General features: G+C 37.7%; 1 protein-coding gene across 2 annotated transcripts in view; it reads left to right on the top strand.

The window, feature by feature from the left end:
- Positions 1-12,361, top strand: part of khdrbs2 (KH domain containing, RNA binding, signal transduction associated 2) — an 88,814-nt gene that overhangs the window by 37,680 nt on the left and 38,773 nt on the right. For both annotated transcript variants that reach the window (XM_036574432.1, XM_036574431.1), the window contains exon 4: positions 8,503-8,649. In XM_036574432.1, the coding sequence (XP_036430325.1) occupies positions 8,503-8,649 (147 nt within the window). The remainder of the gene's footprint in view (positions 1-8,502; positions 8,650-12,361) is intronic.

Genomic DNA, 12,361 nt, shown 5'->3' with positions numbered 1-12,361 from the left:
AAACACTACCATTAAAATTTGTGTCACTATTACTAACACTAATATCATGAATGCTGCTGAAAATATTTTTGTTGTCCGGTCTTCCGGCTCTAAAAAATTCTACCACCAGCAGCGGGAATGTTACACAGACCACAGCGTTAAGTGGAATGTTCCATCAGGGGTTCAGGTTTCCCAACTTTTGCCGTCAGCTGCAGTAATGAAATAAACTGGATGTTGATTTTTTGGGGGGCCATTATGCTAAAGTTGCTGAATACCAGCTGAACCCAGTATTATACAACAACAAAAAAAGAGTACGAATAACAATATACACTGCTAAAGTTCTCTTCTGATAATCATCCATTTTTACCAGTACTGCTGTCACCATGCTAACGTTTACATGGCTTCAGGCCACTATCAGTCATGTTTTTTCAGCACAAACATGTGAAGGCAGCATAAGTGTTTGGTGTACAGTAGCCTACAGCACAAGAGATTGTGTTGACATAGACATAAACATGTCTCTTTGTCTGAGGCTGACACTAACACTAGTTAACATTACATTGGTTACAACGTTATCCATGGTTGTGGTAGCTAGTGCTAATAGTTGAAATTAAATGCTATAAATCTAGCTGACCTGACCATCTAGTTTATCCCATACGTAGAACAAATGGTAAGATTAGTTTTTTTTTGAGGGTGCAGTAAGGTCCCCCCCAAGAAGGTCCTCTTTAATCCCTCCAATGTTCAACCCAAAGTTATGCCCTTGCTTTGAATTTACATGATTCAGATGTGCCAGTTAATGTAATTCAAAGCACCATTTTTTCAGTGTACTGTTGTTTAGCTATAAAATAATTGTGATTATGTATGTATGTAATTATGTAGTGACTTGTAGCTCAAATAATTACACGTTTGATTTACAGTCTGTATCGGCAGGTTCATTTCTGCAGGTCTGCTATTTTTTGCTTGTTTCAAGGCAAAGAAATGGTAAAAGTCAAAAATGTAAAGCAGGGTTTATATTTCCCGCAAAACAAGACTGTAGTCAAGATGGTAACTTTTTGTAAAATTCAAAACATAAAACATACATATCAGTTGAAAGCTCAGAATCTGAACTTTCAATAGAATTTCTCCATTTGTTTCAAAGAGCTGTAAGTAAATAATAACTCATATCAAGAAAGCTTTGCTATTGCTGGTGATAACTGCAGCATCTAAGGGTTAAAAAATCATTCATTTTAACCAAGTCCATGATATATTTCAAATGTCATTGCTTATGATACTGTTTTGAGGGTGTGTAAGTCAGCATGTGTTGCCTGTACACAGCACTTCTTCCTTAGCAGAACCATTTATCCTTCTGACTCTCAGTCCCCTGAAAGCTTGTCTGTGTGAGTGTAAGCACATCCTCAGCAGCTGCTGAACTCAGGAGCAGCAACCTGCTCCTAACTGCGGTCTGTAGGAACTCTATTATTTTTAGAGTTAGACCTTTTTGTATACATTTGTTTGAGATGAACTAAGTGCTGCTAATTCCTGCACACACACCTGTGTGCAAACGCTCTTAGGCATATAGCTGAGCCAAACTGGCTGAGTACCAGCAGCTTCATCTAGAATAAAGCTTTATATTAACCCATCACTATAACCAAGTACTGACAGTGTGGAAATCCTGTTGGCCCAACTGTACTTGGAAAAAGACTGCAGAGGAAAAATCTCCCAGTACTGGAGCCAGTGCACAGCTGTATAAAACTTGCAAAGAAACATTTTATTTTCATTTGCCACTTTATTTTTGACAGCAAGGGCCTGAATCTTGATAAAGGTGCACGACTGAGTTATTTCACTTTATGTTTACACCATGTCTGCGCCAGTTCCAGGTGAATATTTAAGCGGGAATACATTTGCATCAAAGATTAGCTCTGAGATTCAAAACAATCCTACTGGCTCTTGTTTTAGTCCTACTGCAATCGGTTCCTGCCGAGCCAAGCGTTCTTGAGCATGTCTGAAGAGTACAACCACAGTGGGGAAGCATCATGCTCGTACCACCTGAAGACTGAAAATGAAGGGTATCACGACCACACGCATAATTGACGACATGTTAGACAGAGCCATATTATCTTGGCTAGATTTTCAGCACATTTACCTGGCAAAGATTTAAGACGTTCGAGTTTAAGGAGTTCTTAATTGCGTGCTGTAATGTGTTATAATTAGGTGGAGTGCATGTTTCCGCACTGCTTCACTCCTCGTTCCTCTCTTCTCTTCTAGGGTTTAATATTTCTTTGGTGGTTGGACAAATTCAGCGTAGTACTCTACATTTTTTAAAACAGAAAGCACCAAAAAAAGATTTTTTGAGCAAAAACATAGAAAAACAACTCCTTAAAGAACCTTTCAGTGGTTGATTCTTTCAGAGCTGTTTTTGTAAAAGAGATACTTGAGTGTGAAGAACCTTTTTAACCTTATATATATATATATAATTATAATACATTATATGGATATATTATATATATCCATATAATGTGATAGAGGTAGGATAGAATACTTGTTAATATTTTTTTTTGTGAATTATTAACAGCTAGATTTCATGCTATGAAATGCGTGGTACCAGGAGTTGTTTCTATATTTCTTTTGAACACAAGTCATGATACCAAGCTGTTTAAAGTGATGAGTGGAGAGAGTAAACTTGAGCTGGAACAAGCAAAATCATCGTTGCATTCATCTCCTGTGATCCATCCAGGATTTCCCTGGCCAGGAAAGAAAGATTTCCATTCCTGGACACAAAATGTCCAGCCATCCATGCTATTTCATTTGTACACAAAAAATGGCTTGATTAGTTCCGATTAACCTCAGCAATTACCCTCAGTAATCAGGACAATTGTCTGGGAAAGGTGCACTGCTGGTGACATATTCAGGCAACAGTCAGCACTGCAATGAAGTAACTGAAAAGATTAGGTTCTGTAGCTGAGCAGACATTAGACTGCATCGTGAGCATAGTTTTAGAATTTTGGAATTTAGAAAAAAATCAAGCCACTGATCGAGTGCACAGGATGTAGCAACCCTACTCCCATTTGGGAACACTTCAATTACCCAGTCAAGTACAGTAATGGTGGGCACAGAGTGGTAGATCAAATGATGACAGTGTGCCGACATTGCTTAACGTGAGTATCAAATACTCGTGCTAATACCTAACTCCTTTGTGAAGGCATCACCCAAATGCCTTGTTACCAGAGCGAGGAGAAAACACGAGATACAGAAGCTACTTCTCCACACAGGATTCAAGCAGCTGATTCTGAACGGCAAAACAAACGATTTGCGTTTATCGCTTCCGATTTGCCTTTCTACTCTCAGATGTAGAGTCCTAGATACCACAGTTTGCTTGGAATGATTAAGTCATGTTAGAAAACCCCCTCTTACACTCATTTCAGCCATATAATAACAGCAACACTTTATATTCAAACACAAAACCTGACTGTAAATTAAATTGAAATGCTCAATGTTGAAAAAGAATTGTAGCTGTATAGCCTACAAAAATGTCATTACTTTTATTATAAGCCATAATAACACACAATTAATGATGTAAAATGTAATATGGATCTTGCACTTTTATTTATATGATTTAATGTTTATTGAATGTCTTCTAAAAGATGACTTGGCTCCCTTGACAAATGACTGCTTTCAACAAGCACTGTGGTCTTTTTAGAACAACAGTGGGAATTACACACAAAAAATGGGAATTACCAGTAAATAAATACCCTTCTGTAATGTTAGGATTCTATACCAATTAAATGTTTTTCCTAGAACTGTGTATCCAAGCAGGGAGCCTTTACTTTCAAGAGTGAACTTGGTCTGTTAGGTGCAGGCTGAACCCCAGCCAGATTTGAGTAGCATTGATTCTTTTTGAGTTTTTGAAGTGGCTGTATGATTTTTTTTCTCTTAGCAGAACAGAATAAACACGAGCTTGGCCTCCAGCATGATCATTATTTATCCAGCTCCTTCTTTTGATCTTTTTTTTTTGTCTACACTAGTCCAGTTTTATTGATTTGAAGTAGACTGAATAGGTTAACACTGATGTGTTTACATTTTGAGCTGCTATAAAAATGCCCAGATTGAAGCTTTAATATGAGATGCAACCATCTTACGTAATGATCTTCTGCATGTCTGATTTGCTGCCTTGCTGTTCTCTTCTGTCTGTCAGCGAGACTGACACTGAGCCACAGGAGTCAGAGCTGGCTCCATTGCGTCCAAGATCCAGTTTTGCAATAGACACAGATTTCAGTCAAAACAAGATGCATAATTTATGCAGAGCAGTGCAACTTTCATGCCTGTGTTTCTCTCTCTGAGCTTAACTAAGAGGCGCTCAGGCAAGGAGCGAGGCCACCATTTACATTGCTTGTTTACCATTTCTCCCCGTGTGCCTCATGATCAAGCAAAATCTCCAATGCCCAGTAGGCCTACTGATCTAGAATGAAGACAAAATTACTGTTTTTAAAGTTATTTAGATCCCAGTCCAATTTAGGCTCTTAATGGAGAACTCCATTTTTCAAAATGTAAACAAAGTCATTCATAGTGATTTGATGTGAAATGGTTCATTATAAAGATACTTGCTAACTCTTTCTTTACAGTGGTGGTGAACCAGGGGTCATGAATATAGCCATTTTATTTACTGCACATAATGATCAGGAAATCTATGCGTATCTTGAGTTTTTATATGTACTGTTGGTATATAAGAAAGTGGTAAATCTGAAAAAAAGGAAGTTTTTTTTCTTTGGGTGCTATTTTGCCGTAGAATGCTCTGCATGTACCTTTCCACTGTAAAAAACATGTTTTAGGCCAAAAGCTTAACTCAGAACTATCATAAAACAATGTCTCAGACATCAGGCAGCATATTCAAAAGCACTTCATTTAATAACTTTCCGTGAGGGAGCGTTTAGAGGCATTAAACACTTTGGATGTCTGGTTTCTGTCACCACAACTGTGAACAGTTCTGACTGTTTAAGTTTCTCTAGAATGAAGCATTTCACACCAAATCATTCTCAATGACTTTATGTATCCTCACCATTTGATTCTACAGCAATTCATAAAAATCGGTGACATTTCAACCCTTTAAAGGTTTAAAGGTTTTTCGTAGCTCATTGAAAGAGGCAGAGAAACTCTGCAAATGCACAGATTAGAACCTTTCATTCAGTACTGTCTTAGTGTCTGTTAGCAGAAGAGGAGACACTTTATAATGATTTGAGCTGAATAAAGTTATTGATGTGTGGAAAGACATCTTGACATTGAAGCAAATGGGAAAAAGTTAAAAGTGCAGACTTGGATTAGCCACACAATGTAAATTGAAAGTGAATGTAGTTATTATGTAACTCACTCTGTAATTGTATAATTTGATAATTATGTTTGTGTAGTATAGAAAGTGACAGTAATAACTCTAGACTTCTGAAAGTGAAGCTTTCTTAAAATATATTGGATACACACGGCAAAGACGCTATTGTGGCTGTTGAAGGAATCATCAACTTCGTCAAACAAAATCGTCAAACAACACCTTTTTGTTTTGTTTTTTGTTTTCTAACTGAGGCAAGTATTTTCTAACTGAGGCTTCATTGTTCTGTTGAGTCTTCATTCACTGATCTCACAGCTGAGCGACTGGGCGAGTTCTTGGCATTCAGGAAGGTGAAATCTGTTGTTTGGTAATCAGAGCTGCCCACTGATACTGTACAAATATCCTGTAGCTGTCAGTGCAGCATGTTCCTCTTTTTACCCATTGAGAATAAATAAAAAGAAGGAAACACTTGCCATTATGTCATATCTGTAGTGGGTTCTGGCGCACTTAGACAGACTCACTTCAGTACCTTTTAAAACTTATCCTGGAAGACAGAGTCAGCTTTTAAAACAATAGAGCGCTTTGCTGGTGGACTGACATAAAAGGAAATTTAAAGCGCTCAGACTTTAGACAGGAAAATGTCAGCCAACTGAAAGTTCTTCTGTCTCAGAGAAGATGGGAAATAAAGCAAATACTCTTACTTCTTATGTCTATGCAGACTATTTCCTTCCATCTTTTAGGCTGTGAGGTAATGCATTGTACTTTTCAAGTTGTCTTTCCACACAACAATAAACAGAGAGAGAGATAGACAGAGGGGAGTTCTGTTATGCTCTTTACAATACAGATTTTGCACCTTAACCTGTAGAAAAATCAGCAGATATTACTTTTGTTTTGCCGTTCTATTCAGATATAATTATTCAATTACATATTTCATTAAGAATGTTTTTTCTTTCTGCAAAACAAGACAAGTGCACACAACAATAACTGTCCTTAAATTCACATTATAATAAATTATCTCTTACTTTTGATTGAAAGTTCAGTTTGCAATTTGTTCAACAGAATTTCTCCCCTAATTTCATTCAGCTACAAATGAGAAATAATTCATATTTAATTTCATCATTTTTTTATCACCAGCAATAAAAGTGACTTCTGAGAGTTAAGCCCTTGAACCCTGATTCATTATTATTCTTAAAAGACTCATCTTCTACATTTTACTTGTAAATTATATGTTTCCTTGAGGTCTACCTATGCTGTTTGTGCAGCTTTATGTACCAAAAATAGTTGTAATTCATTCATTTTTCCCAGGCCTTTTTTCACCCTCTCTTTATCCATTAGAATTAGAGAGGCTGTTGTTGTTACTGTGCCTTTAAAACAGATGTATGTAAATGACTTCTGTTCTTATTGGCTGCCCTGTATTGTGCCTCAGTTAAAAGGTAGGCTGAAACACTTTTTATTATGTGACTGTGAGTGAGCCTAGCTAAACTGCTGTAAACTGCTGAATAGGTGGATATACACTATGTGGCCAAAAGTATGTGGACACCCCTCCTAATAATTGAGTTCAGGTGTTTCAGCCACTCCCGTTGCTAACAAGTGTACACAAAATAGCACATTAAGCAGATTGGATCATACTGAAGAGCTCAGTGACTTTAAATGTGACCTTGTCATAGGACGCAACCTTCAGTTCAGTCAGTTCATGAAAATTCTGGCCTGCTAGATCTGCCCAGGTCAACAGTAAGTGCTGTTATTGTAAAGTGGAAGCATCTAAGAGCAACAACAGCTCAGCCATGAAGTGGTAGACCACACAGACTCACAGAGTGGGGCCGCCAAGTGCTGATGCAAATCGCTCACTACAGAGTTACGTGGAGGAGGGGGTGATGGTCTGGGGCTGTTTTCCAGGATTTGGGCTCAGTCCCTTAGTTCCAGTGAAGGGTAATGTTAATGCCACACAAGACATTTTAGACAATTATATGGATTCATCTTTGTGCTAACAGTTTGGGGAAGTCCTTTTCCTGTTCTAGCACAAAGCGAGCTCCAGAAAGATATTATTTGACTAGTTTGGTTTGGAGAAACTCCAGGCATCTGAACAAAGCCTTGGCCTCCACTGAACACCTTTGGTATAAATTGGAATGTTGAATGCAAGCCAGGAATTCTTGTCCAATATCAGTCCCTGGCCACACAAATGCCACAAAAATTGACGGAATGGGCACAAATGCCAATAAAAAGCCTTCTCAAGAAGAGTGGAGGCTGTTATAGCCTTAAAGGGGGGGGGATGTCCAACAAGCTCATATAGGTGTAATGGTCAGGTGTCCACATACCTTTGGCCATATACTGTATGTAAATGTGTTGATTTTGAATTTAAAACAGACCATTTTTGCTGCTCCATATATGTCTCCCTATATGGACTATATGAATTATAGAGTAGATGACAACTTTAACACTGAATTGTGGACCCACATATCAGGCCTTGTAGTTTAAGGGGTTAAATAACCCAAACATGATTGTAATTTTGAAGAATTAAAATAGAAAAAGTGCTTTCTGAGCTTCATTCAAAGTAGTGCATGATAGAAATGAAGTGATTGGGTCACATTGCATCAGTTGTCAGTTAGAGTTAATCAGAAATGAAGAGGTTGCAGGGGTGTACATCACAGATCAAGTATCTTTGAATGCCCCCGCTGTCAACGCTCTCCAGACTTTGAGTACAAGTCACAGCCAAAGGTAATCAACATGAGAAGGTAATGTAGGCTGCAGTAATTATGAGCTTTCTGAAGAATAGTTACTGATGACCTTCAGCAATCAGAGCTACTCTGGAAGCTGGAAACAGATATATCCTCCTTATTCTTTCTCCCCGGGGAGAATTTAATCTGAGAGGAGGCAATGGCGGTTTATTGCTGTTGAACAGCTCTCCACTCCGACATTTCTGTTTGTGCATATTACTCTGCATGAAATTATCGTTATGTCTTCTTCAGCGTGAAATCACAATGTTTCATCTTGTATTTTTATGGAAGGTTATTGCTTGTTTGTTTGTAGACATCTCTTGTTTCAGTGTGAGTAATGAAACATAATAGCAAACTCACTTTGTAAACTATGATGATGGAAAATGACCCGAGCTCAAAATGATGATGCTTTTCATCAGCATAGGTGCTGAAATTCAGTTTATCAAGGTGCACTCGCTGCCCAGAGAAAATAATGCAAGGCCAGACATGAGTGATCTGACCAAATTTTCTTATTTCCAGGAAGAAGAGCTGAGGAAAAGTGGGGAGGCGAAATACGCCCATTTGAGCAACGATCTCCATGTTTTAATTGAAGTCTTTGCACCACCTGGAGAGGCCTATTCCCGCATGAGCCATGCCTTGGAGGAGATTAAGAAATTCCTGGTTCCTGTAAGTTCATTTAGACTTTGTTCACTCTAACTCCTCCAGGGTAATTGGGAGTTGCACATGAGCGTGAGTTTGCTCCAGTTCTCTGATTAAGTCTCCAACTGTAGCTCAGCCACTGGTTTCCACATTGTAATTGAAAAAAAATGGTTTTGAAGGTTACATTTGTGGTTAAGTACAGCATAAGGGAGGGAGCAGTACAGTCATTTGGAGGGACTGACTTGACAAAACTTTCAGACAGAGTATGCTTGTGGAATTTTCTACAGATCTCAATTCCAAAGAAGGTGACAGCATGTGTAAATATTTTGAACTCTGTTGTGTTTTAGATGTTGACCTTTACGCTTGTAACAATCTGGATGGTCCTTTTCTCCTTTAGCCCAGAAAACACAATGTCCATCATTTCTACTGACAATCTGAAAGGTTGACTCACCAGACCACAATACACATTACCTCTGCGCTGCAGTGCACTCAGATGAGTTTGAGCTCAGAGAGTCGGCAGCGTTTCTGGAAACTGTTTGCATGTGGCTTCTGCTTAGAAGCATAGTTCAGCCTTAACTTGCATTTGTGGATGCAGCGATGGACAAAGTTTATTGACAACGATTTGTCAAAGTATTCTCGAGCCCATGTGGTGATGTCAATCACAGAAGCGTGTCAGTTTTTAATACAGTGTCATCTAAAGCAACAGAGGTCATGGCATTCAGTTGTGGTTTTTCACCTTGACCTTCTCTAGATTCCCTAAATCTTTTGATGATATTGTGCACTGTAGAGGGTGAAATACCTAAATCCATGCATTTGCACATTGCAGAACATTGGGCCTCATTAACCAACTGTTCTTAAGAATAACTTTTTTCCTAAAACTCACTTATACAGTTTTTCTGACATTCACCAATGTTTCTTTATTTGGGATTTGTTATTAGGTACAGAATCTACACACAGGTTCTGCGGTTTAAGAACACATCATGAATCTGATGTAGACTTTTTCCTAGGCCCTTTCTCAAGAACAAATTTAAGAAAAAAGTTAGGAAGATATTGGTAAATGAGGTCAATTGTTCTTAAACTGTTGAGTGGCCAACCTCCACCCCTCTTTACTCCTAAAAGACTAGGCCTTTCCTGCATGCTCCTTTTACACCCAAACATAATTACATCACATTCAAAATTTTACAACATTCCTAGGCTTAAATTGCCCCTGTCGCAACTTTTTGGGAGTATGTTACAGGCGTCAGTTTCAGAATGAGAACTATATATTTACAAAAACAATGAAGTTAAAAAGTTAAAACATAAAATATATTGTCTTTGTACTGTTTTGTTTAAAGACAAGTCAAAGCAGATCACTGCTTTCTGTTTTAACTGCATTTTACATACTGTCCCAAACTGTGTTTTTTGGAATTGAGGTTTGCAGAATCTGGGAAATATTCATCACATCATTGTCCCATTACTGATATTTTAGTGGGCAGTATGGTAAAACTATAACATCATGATACTTCAAGACAGTTTTACGATACATGCTAAGTATCATGATGTGTTTTTGGAACAGAATCAATAGTGCCACATTTAAAAATACTATCAAAATCTATGAATACAACAGTTATATTCACCATTTCATATACTGTGCTGCACTAACTAAATGAAACAGAACTACTTATGCTCTCTTTGTAATGAACCATACTATTGTTAAGTTTTCTGACGATAATGACGATTTTCACAATATGCTTGGAAAACATAATTTATTACAATAAAGATAAATATTGTTATTTTACCCAAACCTTTGATCATGTTGATGATACAAAATCTCAGAAATTGCAAGTTTAGATTAGAAGGAAGAAAAATTAATGCACATTAATATAACAAGATTTTATTCCTATCGGTCCATTCATCACGAAATGTTCACATGAGGAATCTGGCATTTTAAATAAATAAAACATGCAAATTAGTGTTACAAGCCTTTGATGTCACAGCATTGATATTTACTAATGTATGCAATTTTTCATTAATGCAGGTGACAACTATTTATTATTCATATTCCACTGAGTTTTCTTGTACTCTATTTCCATACAATACAGTTAAGCACATATTCTAACAGAGTAAAAAAGAACTTTCTCTCAGCATTTTTCCTTCTACAGCTCTAACACGAGGCATAATGTATTCAAACGTTAATAAGCAATGTAGAAGGGCAAAAGCCCTGTGAGGCACAGTCTTTCCTTGGGCCTGAAGCATTTACCAATAATTAATGTGCCTACTGTATATCTGTGCATGGTCTAGACTGTAAATATGGGTGCTGCTGTGTGAGACGGTGGCCTCGGGGTGAGAGACGTTCAGAGAAAGACCCTCATGCTGCTTTACCCATCCTGCCCTGGGCTTTACAGCGTAGCCTCAGCCTCTGAACACACAGCTCTGCCTCATCAGCATTACTGCAGCCCAGGCCTCTCCACTTAAGGCTTTGTGTTGTATTCCCTTTTTCACGCCTGCTGTAGACTGGACATACATTTCAAACAGATGGGAACTGTCCAAGGTGCCTTGACACACCCAAGACTCGTAATGCCTTATCACACCTTTTTCTCAAGCTGTTTCTTTTGTTACAAAGCTCTGAATTTACATTTCACTGCATATATTTTGTTAAGGTCATGACCACAGAAGCTTGTGAGTGATATTTAAAGGAATTTACATGTTAATGAGGCTTGCGGCCAAGTTGGAAAATGCAGATAAACAAGTGCAAACTACTGGTAAGGCTCAAGAATATAAAGACCAGGTTACTGTTTGCTAAAAAAGTGCCTGTAAAATTCTGGCCCAGCCGATATTAATGTAGGGAAGTATATTAAGTGTTCATTTGCAAAAAAAGGTATCTCCATTTTAATGAATTTTCATAGATCATAGATTTTCATACATTTTTATTGTGCATTCCAGGTAATATCAATCAAAATGCAGTTGGGTTGTTTTGATTAAGTAAAAATAACAAAATACAGGTAGCTTACAAAATAAAACTTTACTGAAAAATTGTTGTTTTAATTATTTTAATTAAATGCATTTTTTGGCAAAAGCAGATAACTCCATGTGATATATATGGTATTGTGTACTGTACAGTAGAGTAATGCATTTGCAGTAGTGGCTGCAGTCACCAAATTACAGCTATATTACTGAATATTATGGAGCAATTTCATACAAAATGCATCAAAAGCAGCTGACTGCTACACTGAAAAAGTAATTTACCAAGCCAAATGCATGGGCCTACATGAAATAACATATATACATTAACACAATTATTGCCAAAAGTAAGCCAACTGAAAGAAAAAAACTGTTGGTGTGACATGTTTTGTACAAATGATGTACACATCTGAATCAAGTAAAAATTCAGTACCATCACTGTGTAATTCTACAACACAATGTATTTCTTCATAGGGGTTCTCTAACAATTGATTCTGCAATACAGCAACAATCTTCTTATTATACGTAATATGATTGTGTGCAGCATGTATTTGTTTCTTGTGCTGCTACTGCAGCACGTACACTAAATGTATTCATTTCTTTCGTGAAGTATGGGATATAATTCTGGTAATGGCATATCTTGGCTTCAGAATATTGAGTTTACGGCAGTATGCAAGTGGCTCTTCTTAGAGATTGTTGCCTGGTTGGAGGGAGACGGTCTAAAGCTGGGATGAGTGCCATGAGTTGGCAAATTTCAGGCAGATGTGTCTGTCTCTTTGCAAGAGTGGCTGTTCCAAGA

The sequence above is a fragment of the Colossoma macropomum genome, unplaced genomic scaffold (genome assembly GCF_904425465.1).
Source record: "Colossoma macropomum unplaced genomic scaffold, Colossoma_macropomum, whole genome shotgun sequence".
Lineage (NCBI taxonomy): Eukaryota > Metazoa > Chordata > Actinopteri > Characiformes > Serrasalmidae > Colossoma > Colossoma macropomum.
This window is presented reverse-complemented; position numbering and strand designations above follow the sequence as displayed.